The following is a 17,158-nucleotide window of genomic DNA, read 5'->3' on the forward strand; positions in this document are numbered from 1 at the left end:
GCATATATACACATATATATGAATATACATATATGCATATATACACATATATATGAATATACATATATGCATATATACACATATATATGAATATACATATATATATATTGTTATATTTCGGAATGGTCATATTGCCAGTTTAGCCAATAAAAACACACGCACTATATATTTGGTGTTATTTTGCTTCAGTGATATTTATTTTTTACATTAATCTTAATCTTATTTCGGCCAAAGTTCTTTCGTCACACTCCTGTGACCGCATCAGTGGTCCTTTGTTTTCTTCTCACTTACTTGTGTCTCTCCTTACTAACCGTCAGCCATTTTGTATTTCTATTGTATGTCTTCATTTACGCATGCTTATATCTCTATGTGCGTCTGTGTTTATTTAGTGTGTGTGTGGGGGGGGTGCCTGTAATATTTGTATCTTCTGGTTATATACATTCTTGTAATTTGTATTTTGTTTTTGTTGTTGTTGCTTTTGTTCTAATTTTGTTCATGTGTTTACATCCACCCATTATTATCATTACATATGCTTGTATGTATGTGTAACAACAATATTAGTAATAATAATAATAAATCTAATTGAAAAAAAAAAAAAAATATATATATATATATATATATATATGTATATATATATATATGTATATATATATATATATATATATATTTTTTTTTTTTCAATTAGATTTATTATTATTATTACTAATATTGTTGTTATACATACATACAAGCATATGTAATGATAATAATGGGTGGATGTAAACACATGAACAAAATTAGAACAAAAGCAATAACAAAAACAAAATACAAATTACAAGAATGTATATAACCAGAAGATACAAATATTACAGGCACCCCCCCCACACACACACACTAAATAAACATAGACGCACATAGAGATATAAGCATGCGTAAATGAAGACATACAATAGAAATACAAAATGGCTGACGGTTAGTAAGGAGAGACACAAGTAAGTGAGAAGAAAACAAAGGACCACTGATGCGGTCACAGGAGTGTGACGAAAGAACTTTGGCCGAAATAAGATTAAGATTAATGTAAAAAATAAATATCACTGAAGCAAAATAACACCAAATATATAGTGCGTGTGTTTTTATTGGCTAAACTGGCAATATGACCATTCCGAAATATAACAATATCTGTTTCAACACACGACTTCACATAAAAAATCTTGCACAACAATATTTAAACGTACATATATATATATAATATATATATATATATGTATACATGTATATGTACTTATATATATATATATATATAGATGTATATGTATATATATATATAGATGTATATGTATATATATATATATGTATACATGTATATGTAGATATATGTATACATATATATATATATATATATATATATATATATATATATATATATATATACATACATACATACATATATATATATATACATATATATATATATATAGATAGATATGTATATATATGTATACATATATATAGACATATGTATACACACACACATATATATACATATAAATATATATGTATACACACACACACACATATATATATATATATGTAAAATACAAAATGGGACAAGAATGCAAAACATATGGACAGTTAGGTGATACAAAAATGAAACAACAAAACATCCAGATAGACGATACAAAGAATACAAGGATGGGTCATTCGATATTTCCTTTCCTCAGCTGAGTTCCAGATTATCTTCCCAATTTTTGGCAGATTGCTCCAATCTGGCCAGCCCCAAAGGAAAACTAAGCTAAGAGCATTAGATTCCTTGGAAGAAAGTAGTGAATGTATACAAAAACAAGGTCGGAAAAAAACGGACAATGTTACACAAATACAATAAAAATAATAACAAGACATAATAGCAGGTGTCTTATGAGTAAGGACGAATTAAATTAAGCTGGCATGTGTGGAAATAAAGCCTTACGGTAGGGATGCAAGATTTCACAGGCACAGGGAGGAATATCGATGTTGCACAGACAACGGCCAGACCAAGAAAGAAAGATCAGGTTTGGCCGAATGCCGGTCACGTGGGAAGAGAAGAGGGTGAGGTAGAGGCAGAGGGACAGAAGAATTAAGGAAGGGTTAAAAAAATGACAGGGACACAACATATATATAGATATACATCTATACATATGTATTCATATATATACATATATATATATGTATATATATATGTATACATATATATATGTATATATATGTATACATATATATACATATATATATATGTATATATATGATGTATACATATATATGTGTATATATATATATATATATATATATATGTATAGATATATGTCTATATGTATAAATATATATAAATACATACATACATATATATATATATATATATATATATATATATATACATATATATGAATATGTATACATATATATATATGTATAGATATATATATATATGTAAATATAAATATAAAAATATATATGTGTTTGTGTATAATTCTCATAATTATATAAAAAGAATAATATGAACTACTGCAAGGAATGAAGCCAGCATGCTCCGATGGATGTGAAATATCAGTGTGCATACTCGACGGAGTGTTAATGCCGTGAGAGAAAAGTTGGACCTAAGAAGCATCAGATGTGGTGTGCAAAAGAGACGACTGCGCTGGTATGACCATGTGGCAAGAATGAATGTGGATAGCTGTGTGAAAAAGTGCCACACCCTAGCAGTTGAGGGAACCCGTGGAAGAGGTAGACCCAGGAAGACCTGGGATGAGGTGGTGAAGCATGACCTTCGAACATTGGCCCTCACCGAAGCAATGACTAGTGACTGGGACCTTTGGAAATATGCTGTGCTTGAGAAAACTTGGCAAGCTCAAGTGAGACCATAATCTTGTGGCCTATGCCAGGGGTGTAACCAGCCCACTTATGTGTACCTTACCTTCATTGGACACCAAACTCTGCTTGCGAAGACCTGTTGAGGCAAGTGAAATTGAAATCAAATTCAATGACTGGCATCCATGCTAGTGGAGCGTTAAGTGTACCATACGAGTGGGATCGTTGCCCGGGGGAAAAAAGTTGGCCTCCGTTCCAATGGCACGTAAAAAGTACCATTTGTGATCATTACCTGCGTCGCCTTACTGGCACTTGTGCTGGTAGCACATGAAAAACATTCGAGTGAGGTTGTTGCCAGTGCCGCTGGACTGGCTCCTGTGCAGGTGGCACATAAGCACCATTTGAGTGTGGCCGTTGCCAGTACCGCATGACCGGCCCTTGTGCTGGTGGCACATAAAAGCACCTACTACACTCTCGGAGTGGTTGGCGTTAGGAAGGGCATCCAGCTGTAGAAACTCTGCCAGATGAGATTGGAGTCTGGTGCAGCCATCTGTTTCACCAGACCTCAGTCAAATCGTCCAACCCATGCTAGCATGGAAAGCGGACATTAAACGATGATGATGATGATGACGATATATATATATGTATGTATATACATATATATATATGTATTCACATATATATATATATATGTATATACATATATGTATGTGTGTGTGTGTGTATATATATATATATATATATAGCAAACATCAGTGCAGGTCCAAAATTCGTCACAGTGAGGCATGAGAGGTGTGAAGTGGAGACTCCTGGAGAATGTCTTTAACAGGATATCATACTCTAATCTGGTGGTCGCAAAGAAAAATTGAAATATAGATGAAGCAGCCTTCTTAAGAAACAGACTACTTAACTACACAACCACAACTATGCTTTTACAGATTGATAAATTTAAAAAATAGACTGAAATAAGTATAGGGCCTGATACAATTCACTAAACCCTTCAAGGTAGTACCCCATCATAGCTGCAGCCCAATGACTAAGACCAGTAAAGAAAAAAAGAAACAAAAAATGAATTAAACTAAATATCAATTAATATTTAATGTAAATCTTTAAAGATAAAAAATATTTCAATATTTACAAGTACACAGGAGTTGCAATGGCCCAGGGATTAGGGCAGCAGACTTGCAGTCGTAGGATTGCAGTTTTGATTCCCAGACTGGGCGTTGTGAGTGTTTATTGAGCGAAAACACCTAAAAAGCTCCACGACACTCCAGCAGGGGGTGGTGGCAATCCCTGCTGTACTCTTTCGCTGCAACTTTCTCTCACTCTTTCTTCTGTTGGCCTGCTCGCTTAGACAGCAGGGTGGCGTCATTTGAAGGTTAAAACAATGCGAAGTGCATTGTGACTGGCGATGTGTAACAACATCTGATAGCCTGGTCGGTCACGTGATCACATGTACACAACACTTTGATCAGTTTGGGCTCTGATCGTCATCAGATGTCTTATTTCTGGATATTTTCATAGAACCAGATTGGATTTGAACTAAGGATATATATTTAAAATTAAGAGAAGTAACACTCTTGCCCACTTGGCCACTGATACAAAAACAAAGGAATGAGACACCTAATGACTATTGGAGGTCAAAATGATTGATGAGCTGTGTTTGTTTAATGCCCATTGTTTTCATGGACAGGGATTTATTTGGGACAGCATTTTTACATGTAGATTACACCTTTTGTGGTTCTTTTGTGCCTGATTTTCTAGTAAGGGATCTTTTATTCCACTAGACTTTGAAAGCACAGAATGGCTGGTCATAACATCAACAAAGAATGTAAACACCATATAACATTTTCACTTAGGCAGCAGTGAAAAGCAAAGCTGTGTAATATCAATATACATGCAAATACACACATACAGAAATGTACATATATACACAGATATCTAAACACACACAGACATGTACATTCATACATCATCATCATTTAACATCTGCTTTCCATGCTGGCATGAGTTGGACGGTTCGACTAGAGCTGGTAAGCTGGAGTGCTGTACCAGGTTCCAGTCTGGTTTGGCTTGGTTTCTATGGCTGGATACCCTGCCTAATACCAGCCACTTTACAGTGTGTGCTGGGTACTTTTAATATGGCATTGACATGTGTACATTTATATGGCACTAGCACAAATGTTTTTTACATGGTTCTGGTGCAGGTTTCTTGCAAATCAATCCTCTTTATCAAGAGGAGCAGCATTAACACTTCTGCTGTGGAGGACGGATTTTCTTGACATATTTAAATAACAATATATGATGGGCTTCCACACAGTTTCTGCCTCTCAGTTTTACTTGCAAGGTATTGGTCAGTCAGAATGCAATGAGCTGGCAGAACTGTTAGCATGCCGGGTGAAATGCTTAGCGGTATTTCGTCTGCCGCTACGTTCTGAGTTCAAATTCCGCCAAGGTCAACTTTGCCTTTCATTGATTAAATAAGTACCAGTTACGCACTGGGGTCGATATAATTGACTTAATCTGTGTGTCTGTCCTTGTTTGTCCTCTCTGTGTTTGGCCCCTTGTGGGTAGTAAAGAAATAGGTATTGGTCAATCTGAGGCTACAGTTGAAGACACTTTTCAAAGGTGACTCACAGTGGCACTTTGGGCTAGTGTTTTCTACTATGGCTCTAAGAACTTCATAATGATACAGCTATGAAGATGTAAACATCAAACCTTTTGTTGTTTCTGCAGATGAGCATAATACTCTGCAAAAATCATTATCATATTAATAATCCTTCCTACTATAGGCACAAGGCCCGGAACTTTAAGGGAGGTGGCTAGTTGTTTACACTGACTCCAGTGTCTGACTGGTACTTAATGTAATGTCTCTGAAAGGATGAAAAGCAAAGTTGACCTCGGTGGGTGGAACTTGAAATCAGAATGTAAAGAGGGATGATATGCCATGAAACACTGCCTGGCATGCTAACAATTCTGCCAACTTACTGTCTTTAAGATCATATTAATTGTTTCTTTATTACCCACAAGGGGCTAAACATAGAGGGGACAAACAAGGACAGACAAAAGGATTAAGTCGATTACATCGATCCCAGTGCGAAACTGGTACTTTATTTATCGACCCTGAAAGGATGAAAGGCAAAGTCGACCTTGGCGGAATTTGAACTCAGAACGTAATGGCAGACGAAATACGGCTACGCATTTCACCCAGTGTGCTAACGTTTCTGCCAGTTCGTCACCATAAAAAGATCATATTGATATCTCATCTCAGACATTAAGATATTTAACCAAAAATGATACATGAAAGAATTAAAAAAGCATGCAGAGTATTGAAAGCTTATTTTACTCTCTTCTTTTCTTCTTCTTCAGATTTTGCCTTCTCTGCCATCTGCCGTGCTAATACATGCCGTTTCCATGGAGGAATGATTCGCCCAGCAGGATCTTTATCAGGAACTTGATCTAAGAAATTCTTAGGATCAAAGTTACCTTCCAGTATTGTTCGCTCTGACCGTTCCTAATAAGAAACAGAATTAGAAAGTGGTTATCCATGAAACCATTACATTACAACATGTATATATGGAAAAAAAAAGTCAAGATAGAAAATGCTAAAATAATTTTATAAAAAACATTTCAGTACCGGTTTCAGTCATTGAGACTTTTTCAACTGTAACAATTAAATAATTAAATTTAGAAAAATTAAAAGAAAAGGTTTTTAAAAGAATATTTGTATAGTGTTCAAATACAAGTGGCATTTTCCTTGTTTCTGCCTGTCTCTGTCTCTCTTGTTTACTCTTGTGGGTTCAAGGTCCTTATATATATATATATATATATATATATATATATATATTAGCAGTATATAGTAACTAATATAAAGATGTATTGTGCAATCATATTTTTATACCTATATGTGAATGTGTGTTTCTGTGAGTGTGTGTGTGAGAGGCTATACATGTATGTAGTATATATATGTATATATATATATGAACATTGATCAGATGAAAGAAGTGAAGCAAAGGCATAAATGTTTATTATGTTGACAATTGTTTCGTAATCTATGTTAGTTACACAAATAATGTTACATCATCTGTCACACATATAAATGGATATACATACTACTATGTATACAAATATAATTATGCCACAACATAATGAACAAATTATACTTCAGAACATTTCATAGCAGATTAGCTCCAGATGCTCTCTCTCTCTCTCTCATGCATATATATATATATATATATTATATATATATATATACACAAAGGTGGTTGTATGATTGTGAATAGAGGGATATATATTATTCAAAGGAATTCCAACTCTGTCTGTTTTTTATGTTTTATTTGTATTCTTTATAATATTAATGTAGAATATAGAATATATAGTATAAATAGTATATATAGTAAAATGAAATGAATTATTGATTGTCTTATTGAATAGATGAAATATTGAATATCAAATATTAAGGGACAAGTATACTTTATTGCATTTAAGCAGTCTTCAAGGTCCCAGGTTGTGACAGGAGTTATTATAAGACTTAGGACCTAAATTTTAAAGTGAAAATTCTCTATTTACTAATGTATAGGTTGACATTTTGTTATCAATTTTTAAATCTATAATTAGGATTTCAGACACTCCAAGTCTTCAGATGTTGCCTAGGGCCAAAATCTTATAAGTTAAAAAAAAAATATCTGGTGTAATGTTTGCATCTAGACAAACACACACTAATTACAGATTTAAAAATTTGATCTCAAAAAGCATTGACATATATAAGTGTGTTCCGTGTATTGAATCAAGAATGCTAAATGAGAGGAAAAAAAAGCCACAAAGCTAATTAAAATTAAATAATATACAATTATACTCAAAAATTATGAATTAGGAAACTAAGCAAAAATAAATGGACAACATGGTTTTGTGACAACCCCACACCCTAAAAAAACTGTGAAATGTAAAATGTTGGAATTTAAGTGAACTGAGTATAAGAAGCTTGCAACTATTATATTATCTAACATTTCTCGAAGTGACATGCTTTTAGGAAGGTGAAGCTATTAACTGTGTTTTTTCTCCAAATGGCAAAGCATTCAAACAGTGTTTTTTTACCCTGAATGTTCATGAGATTAATGAATTGTGGTTACATGCTGTTAAAATTTCTAAGTTATATTTAACAGAGAAAGTGAAAGTAATTGCTTTATAATGAATTCTGTCAAGTGACCACTCAGAATACACAACATATATACTCGCTATGAAAACATTGCTTCTGAAAATATTCTTTAAATATATAATGCTGTTACAATGAAACACTTCAATATTAAACTGTGTTTTCTTTTTTGAAGAATTCCAATTTTAACCCAACAATAGTTTAGAAAAGGTAAACCCATGAGATACCAACCACCTGAAGTTATTACTGGTTTTATGATAACAAACAATTTGTTTTATAACATTCATATATTAAACTAAAAAAAAATCTATAAATTTAATCGTTCTTTCATAATTATATGAAAGAACCTTTTGTAATATTCCAAACATCATCTCAATAATGTAGTTTTTAGTCAATTTACTTAATCCTTCCAAATACTTGATCATTTTCAAATTTAATCGAAATAAATAGACAGCGCATTTCATTAGAAATATGTTAACGAAAATGTTTAGCAGCTCTTTAATTAAGAGTCCTGATTTTAAACATGTACAAAAATAAATCCGGATTTTAGGATATATGAAAATATATTTTTGTGAATTAGAAATAATTTAGAAAATAAGTTTACAGTTTTAATTGAATTCCATAATATATTTTAAAATAAATTTCAAACATTATATTTATATGTTTGTTGTTTGTTCCTTCTCAAGCCATGCCTGGCTCATATGGGCCGGTTTCCCGGTTTCTTGGCGTATAGGTTCCCCACATGGACGGGATGCCAGTCCATTGCAGGTGAGCTGCAAGATGCAGGAGGAAAGAGTGAGAGAAAGTTGTGGCGAAAGAGTCAGCAGAAGTTTCGCTATAACCTTCTGCCGGAGCCGTGTGGAGCTTAGGTGTTTTGCTCATAAACACACACATCGTCCGGTCTGAGACTGGAACCCGCGATCCCTCGTCCGCGAGTCTGCTGCTCTAACCACTAGGCCATGTGCCTCCACTTATATTTATATGAATACAATCTTCTTATATTGACTTCCATTGGACACAGTTATGTATGTACTGCAAACCTTGTCACTTATAAGGTTATTTATGGAATGTTCTATCATTATGTCTTTCTAAGTTATAATGACTGGGGCCACTTCTCACAGAAATATGTGGTGGCATGGTATGTGTGTGTGTGCATGGCATCACAGCCTTGTCTGCTTTTAAAGCACACGCAAATAATGCTGTAAAGATGGGATTCTCAGCTGTGGTCTCTTTAAGAAAATCTCATGAGAGACTAGTATCTGTTGATTAAACCAATCCAAGTTCTTGATTTTATTTTATGAATTATGAAAAGTTGGAATTCAATAGCTATACAACAGAGAATTCCCCAAAAAAGAGAACACATTCTTTATTTTAGGTAACCAGTCTCTAACCATTGTTTAAAATATGTATTCTCTCAATCCTAGTTGTTGTTGTTTAACCATAAGTCAATTCTGACAGAGCAGACCTATGATCATAGATGTACCAGTTGTGACCATCACAATTTTCATATATCCAGACTTATGTTATCCAATTTATCCCTTCTTGTTTTAAGAAGGTAAGGTTTTCTTCAGAGGGAAATTTAAGGAGATTTGATAGCCATTTCTAGCAGATTGAGCAACTGCATATAAGCTTCCCTTGTTGTTTCTTTAATCAATCTTAGTTCTCAAACAAGATGCAAATTTAAATATTTAATTTAATGTAATATACTCAAAATATTACTTGTTTTTGAGAGATAAATTTAACAACAAAGTAATTAAATTTACTGAATATCAATTAACTAATCCAGTCTGAAGTTTTTAACTTGAAAATAATTAGTATCAGATAATAGACTTTAATGAAGCATACATTTCTAATTAATCTTGAACATTATGCACCAAGATCTTATAAAATAAGCAGGTTTCAAAAAGCTATTAATTACTAATAAAGATGAACTGAACATTTCTCAGTAAATTTAATTTTATAAAAATCTTAATGAATATATGCTAACTAATGGTAATTTTTTTAATTTTTACAAAACATTTTTTTTTACAGTTTTATATACATTTTCCATGCAATCATATTTGAGATGGCAATTTCAACATTTGTATATTTCTGGAGTAATGGCCAATACAGATCTGTGGTTTTCTTAGTGCTAATCAAACAACTATAAGGTGGAAGTAGACCCAATAAAAACCTAACAGACTGTGGCAACAGAATATTGTCTTCCTTTAAAGCACTGCTCAATGACTGTGACAAAGTTTGAATCATTGACCTTGTGTAGTCCAGCACTCTGAAAAACATACCCATTATATTAATAAAAAATATATATATATTGTTGTTTTATAAAGTTAATTTTCCTACAAGAACACAAAATTTTAAACTTAAAAATAGGATTTCAAAAAAAGGTGTGTGATTATCATTAATAGAAAAAAAAAGTAAATTATAAAAGAATATTTCATTGTACAGCAATTACATATTACAAGTTACAGAGCATGTTTTGTGAGTTCCTGATTTTTATGGAGTTTTTACTGCTCCTTTATCAGGGATCAAGATGTGACATCACCACAACTGCTTGTGTGACTACTTAGTGAATTACAATCTTTGTAGTGCTCTGATAAAAACAACCAGAAAGGTGTTACCTTTATATGCAGAAATGGGCACCAACACCGATAGCTTCATAGATCAAGAAACTTTCTGGTATATCCAATATTTACATATAAGTAGAGATCCCATTTCATAGAAAACTATTTAGAATTCAGAGTTTTGCAACATATATTCTTGCAAATATATTTATGCATTCACCAGTATCACAAATCACACAATATTACTTTTTTTTTCTTCTGTCTCATAGAATAGTTTCATGATATAGGAAAAAGTTTTTTTTTTAATATTCAGATTAGCAAGCAAAGCAATGGATTTCAACAAAAATAAACACCAATTTTGTTATTATTTCTATGCATTTTCCCCCAAATAAATTTTTTTTTTTTTATGTAAGTATCATTTCATTCAGACAATTGGCATTAACAAAATTATATACATAACATCTGGAAAGTTTCTTTTTAATGTTTCAAGTTCAAGCTATATAAGACTAAAATATATTTCCTTTAATTCTAAATTTCTCTTTTAGATTGGGCCCAGATTTCAAGAAAAAAATATTTGTTTACTGTATTTAATTATGAAAATATTCACTAATCACTAAATCTCAGTGAATTCGAAGAGTAAATATGATTAGTATAAAATTTTACTTCCATATGGAATATTGCTATGGTTGTAAATTTAAGAATCCATTATTATATTTCTCTAAAATAAATTATAACAAAGTTTGAAAATATGATACTATCTAATTTTTAAAGCTTTCTAAATAAAAGAGATAACAAAAAAAATATCAATATTGTGAAATTATAAATTACAAATCCTTTTGTAACATGTGATTTCACAATACATTGATTTTCATCTATTAACATATCAATGTTATGATATATATGATAAAAGTTAAGGATCTGAAATTTCTTTTAAGAAGCCAGAATAGAGTAAAACATAGAAGAGGGTCTTGACATGTTAAATATAAAAAAAAACTTTTGTAAACTGACACTTGATAGAATGAGTAAATGTAAATAATGAAATTAAAGTTAAATTTTTCCCGAATCATGAATTCTCTTCTCTTTTGAAATATATTCTGGATAATGTTATCAGGAGGGAAAATAGTCCCCATCAAAGTCTTTCTAAAATGAAATAAAATAAAAAATGAAAATATATATTAAACCCCATCCCATGATTGCTGTATGCAAGAAAGCATAACTTGACAGTAGCACATGTTGTGCTTCTGCTCATTTTTTTTTTTTTTACACATCTATGTAGTTGCGGACAAGCATAGACAGACACTCTCTGAACCCTCTCACCTTTGACCCAGTGAAACATCCAGGATGTGACAGCTAGAGGGTGGGTGGTGATGGAGGAGAAAGTGCTGAAGCAACAGTTGGTACTCATTTTCAGCTGAGTACACTGGAGCAATGTGAAATGAAGTGCCTTGCTCAAGGACACAATGCACTTTCTGGCCCAGGAATCAAATTCACAACCTTATGATTGTGGGTTTGATTCCTGGACCGGGCAGCAAAAATACAATAAATTTATTATATAGATTTCTAGACATTTTAATGAAATTTTCTTTGGATTAAGCTACAAGAATTGTTCTTAACAAGGATAAACAATCATTTCCTAAGTTTAAATGAGAAGCCTATTCAATTAATGAAGGTTTCATAATGTGATTTTCTAGGCAAATTTTTATATCTTGTTTGACCATAATCTCTAAAGTTAGTGCCAATCTGAATATGTCTCCTATCAACAAGACTTCTAAATTGCCTAGTTTTCAATGGATGCTCTATTGGCTGTTTACATATATTAAATTCAAGCATGTGGTTGCTCATTGTTTTATTCCTTTCCTCAATATAATTTCTGTTATCGTAATCGGAATAATAATAACAATCATCATAATCATCATCGACATCTTCCACATATAATCCTTGATTGAAGTTAACTAAGCTCTTTGTAAAATTATAGGTTTCCTTTTTTAATGACTCTGCTTTGTATTTGATCTCATTAACGACTGGTCCAATCCTTCGGCCACTACATCTATCATAAACTCCCCCATTGTAAGCATAATCTGATTCAGACTCATCAGTCTCATTACCCGCAGATGTCTCACTGTCGTCATATTTGTAATGCTTGGAATCTAGAGACATTTCTGATGATATACTATAATCTTTAACCATTACATCATCAGAGACATCAGCAAATCTTATACTTCTAGAATCTGTTGATGCTTCTGAAGACATACTGGACTGTTTTATTAATCTTCTCTCATACGAATCCATTGATCTAAAATTCTTGGATTCAGTAGATGTTTCTGAAGAAAAACTAGATTGTAAAGAGAATCTGTTTTCGGAAATCCCCAAAGACTTTGTATATCTGGATTCTGTGGATGTTTCTGATGACAGACTAGATTCTTTGAGTCTTCCTCTTAGACTTTTAAATGTCTCTGGTCTGCCTAACCTAGACTCTTTTACATTCCTTTTTATGCCATTATTGGTTTGTGGAGAAACTAATGTAGCTTCTTTTACTTTCCCATTTAAACCTACACTAGGCTTTTTCAATAAGGTTTTTAGATCACTATCATCAATTTTCTTTTGTTTCGTTTCATTACTTTTATCATAAACATCTGATGGTATTTCTATGATTTCTTGACTTATTCTAGACAAAATATTATGCTTCTTTTTAGGAAGTTCAAAGCTTCTCTTCCCTCCCATTTGCCAAAATGTAGATATTTTTCCATTCAACATTGGTAATTTCCTTCCAGAAGGAAGAAGCTTACTTTCCCAACTATTTCCTGAATGAAAAGTTTTACAATCTACTGCTGACTTTATTTCTTTTGAAGTATCCTCTGTTTGTTTTTTATCTGTCTCCCTGTCATCCTGATTACTGTCCCCTGAATGTGTTGGGGAAATTGTTTTCTCATTAACAGACACCTCCTCTTCTATTTCAATAAGAGAATTATTTTTATGACTTTCCAGTAACTTCTGTCGACGCAATGAAGTACTAGTAACAGTATCTTCATAGTGTCCATTTCCTACCTTTGCTTTAGGCAGTGGCTGTGGAGCAGCTGCTGGCATTGGGGTTGGTGCCTCACTGGTGTTGTTGGTGATAGTGGCAATAGGCGTGCTGGCAGTAATGACATGGCTTGTGTTTGCTGATACATTTGGTGAGAAATTTGTTGTAGGATTTGTCTTTATGTCATTCAACTTGATATTACTACTACTACGAGTAGTAGTAGTGGTAGTAGTAATACTGGTTACAGTACTGTTGTTGTTGTTAGAAGAAGTGCTAATATCTGTTGTTGGTGTTGTGGTAGTGGTTGTTGTTGTTGGTGTTGCAGTTGAATATGTAGGAGAAACTGCAGCTGACAATGGTGAGGTAGTTGTTACAGGGACCATGCCTTTTTCAGTGTAAATCATCACAGTAGGTTCTGGTCGTGGAGTTCTCTTCAAAGTAGACTTTCCTTTTGCAGTGATCTCTGCAATTAAATCAGCACTAGAGCTTCCAGTGGAAGCATTTGGAATTGATGCTCTGCTCGGACTGTTCATTTTAGCTTCGTTGACAGTGAAACCCAGTGAATTTCTGGAACTTTAAAAGATAAAAATAATTAACAGTAAAGCAAAAGCACATGAAAACAATGACAAAAAAAAAACAATGACAAAAAAGAAAAGCAATTCCAAAAAAAACCTTGAAAATATCTAAAGAAATTGTTGTATTAATGTTGTAATAGAAATAAACATGAATAAATGAAAGAACATGAGGTAAATAACTCTAAAGGAAGCTATAATGAAGTAGTTAACTTTAAAAAAGATAAATATTAATGCTCTAAAATGCAACTTTTGCAGGAATTTGTTTCTTCTTATGGAATAGAAGACATCTTGATAACTGTGAGAGAGTTCAAAGGGTAAATAAAAATGTTTTGAGTAAGTGAATAACTCTGATTATATAAATCAAACAGAAGAAAATTGATGAAAAGACACTTGCTGTCAGGTGGAAAATTTTTTAAAATCTATTTGAAGTCTTCAAACTGAACTTTACCAACTATAAATCTCAAACTTCATCTTTGGCCACAAATTAGTATGTCAAAGACATTGAAATGACAGGAAAAAAAAAGATGTAAAATAAGTAAATAAATAAATAAAACAGTAAACACAATTACAAGCCTTTGTTTTTTCATTTTCTTTGAGAAATTTTAATATTATTTATTACCTAAGATTACAGAAATAATAGAGAATAAACATTTCTTTCCTGGTACCAGCAAAGGAATCAACCACATTTAAAAGTTCAAGAGTTTTTTAAAAAAATAAACACAATAAAAATACAATAATTTTATCCTAGAACAACTAAATTTAAATGAAACTGAAGAATAAATAATTATAAACAAATATACTTTTTCTAATTTCATATTCCAACTTTATGAATATATATATACAGTAAGAGAGCCAGCAAGGAATGGTAAAAGCTATACTTCCACTGACAATGGTTAAGAATCTGGAATTGCTTGACCAGAGAATAATGTTAGTTAACTGTAATATTTTTTGCCTAATTACCTAATTTAATCTTAATTATTTGATATTTTCTATTACTGGAATATCAAGGTTCAATTTGAATAAACTAGAAAATGTATGTGGCTCTGAAGAAGGCTGAAGGTTCTTAACCATAGATGTTCAGATTATACTCAGATTAGAAAATTTGAATGGTGCAAAATATGACATATTTTGCTTTTAGTTTAGTACTAACTTCGGGTTACATAATATTTGTTTCTAACATAGGGATTCAAATGTGGAAGGTGGATATAGCCAGTTAAGTCAATCTCAGTACTCAACTGGTACACATTTTATCAACCCCAAAGGGATGAATAGCAAAGTTGACCACAGCAGGATTTGAACTCAGAGCATTGAGATATGTAATTTAAATACCACAAAATATTTTGTGCCATTCAACTGATTCTGCCACTATTCTTATATTCTCAACCGTCCATCTTTTCTGTCCACTATTCCTGGGAGGGTTGTTGAAGTGGAATTCTCAGGTACCTCCTCTATAGGGTCCTATCAGTAGCAACAGTCTTTCCAGCTAGATTCCCAAGTGTCCCCAGCAGAGACTAGTGAGACTATTCTATGGATATTAACAATAATAACACTAACAAAATTGGTGTCCAATAACTAATAAGAATTACAATTAATACAATATAAAATAGAAGAAACTAAATATTAAAAAAAATATTTTCTTTTCTAAAACCTAATTATTGATAAAACACTTAAAAACCATAATCATTAAACTAATAATAATGATAATAATGCTTTCAATTTTGCCACAAGGGCAGCAATCTGGGAGGAAAGGATGAGTTGATTACATCAACCCCAGTCTTCAACTGGTACTTATTTTACTAACCCCGAAAGGATGAAAGGCAAAGTCAACCTTGGCGGAATTTGAACTGAGAACAGTGACAGGCGAAATACTGGTGAGCGTTTTGCTCGGCATGATAACAATTCTGCCAGCTCACTGCCTAAAGAATAATAATAATAATCATCTTCTACACTTTCAGTTCAGGAAAACCTAAATAGAATACATCAATACAATCATTCTTACAAGATTAATGTATATTTATGAATAAAAAAAACAATATTTGAATAAGTTTGAAACATACCAAAGATATTTACCAAGACATATCAAAATTATAAACACATTTCTATGGGTATATAATATGAAAAGATAAAATACCCACGAAGAAAAAAAAACAAAATATACTGAAAATTACAGGATTAAGCATATTTTTTTTTTTAATTAAGAGTTTCCTCATAAAATTTGTTAAACCAATTTCTATCTAATATTTTCAGAAAAATGTGTAATATTGTTTGCAAATTATCCATCACCATCAAATTTTTCCATTTTCCTCACATGACAATTTTTCCATTTTCCCCACATTTTCTTACTATACAAAGTAATACCACTAAATTGTAAGAAATATATTTTTTAAAGAATTTCGCACATGGTTTTCCCACATAGTGCTTATTAGAACTTGTCACCCTTCACCCTGGTATAAGTTATCTAACTATAATTCATAGTTCTTAAATATGTATTAAAAAAAGAAAGAAATGTATGAAAAATGATAGGTGACAAATTAACATTTACTAATGAAGGGGTGAAATAATATCAATATTAGCCAATGACCAATATTATTTTCATTTCTTTGGTAAGTATGGAAGACAACTCAAGACATATTTTGGCCTTATTCTGACTTCCTCCAGAAGATTAGCCTTTACTGTTCTTGTTGAAGTAGCATGATTTAATTTGAAAATATTAAGATGTCAATAATTAAACATTGCAATTTAATATGGCACTTTACCATTTCTGCCGCTCTGTCAAACCATAGATATACCAAATATTGATTTTTAACTTGGGTGCAAGTTTGAAGGATGGTATATAGTTGATTATATATATCAACTGAAGTACTTCATGGACAATTTATTTTATTTACTACAGAAAAAGATAAGGCTCATGTTATTTTTAAGAATTAGAAAGTGTAGTTCATTGACTCTGTATGTTATTAGTATATCTGAACATCCCTTGGGATGTTCAGATATATTAATGGAAACTGAGGATCTGATAAATTGATTA

General features: G+C 32.1%; 1 protein-coding gene across 4 annotated transcripts in view; it reads right to left on the reverse strand.

The window, feature by feature from the left end:
• Positions 1-17,158, reverse strand: part of LOC115212841 (espin) — a 251,507-nt gene that overhangs the window by 4,251 nt on the left and 230,098 nt on the right. For all 4 annotated transcript variants that reach the window (XM_029781613.2, XM_029781611.2, XM_029781612.2 and 1 more), the window contains 2 exons: positions 13,579-14,128; positions 6,167-6,334 (listed from right to left, as the gene is read on the reverse strand). In XM_029781613.2, coding sequence (XP_029637473.1) covers positions 6,167-6,334; positions 13,579-14,128 — 718 coding nt within the window. The remainder of the gene's footprint in view (positions 1-6,166; positions 6,335-13,578; positions 14,129-17,158) is intronic.

This window comes from Octopus sinensis, linkage group LG6, assembly GCF_006345805.1.
Source record: "Octopus sinensis linkage group LG6, ASM634580v1, whole genome shotgun sequence".
Classification (NCBI taxonomy): domain Eukaryota; kingdom Metazoa; phylum Mollusca; class Cephalopoda; order Octopoda; family Octopodidae; genus Octopus; species Octopus sinensis.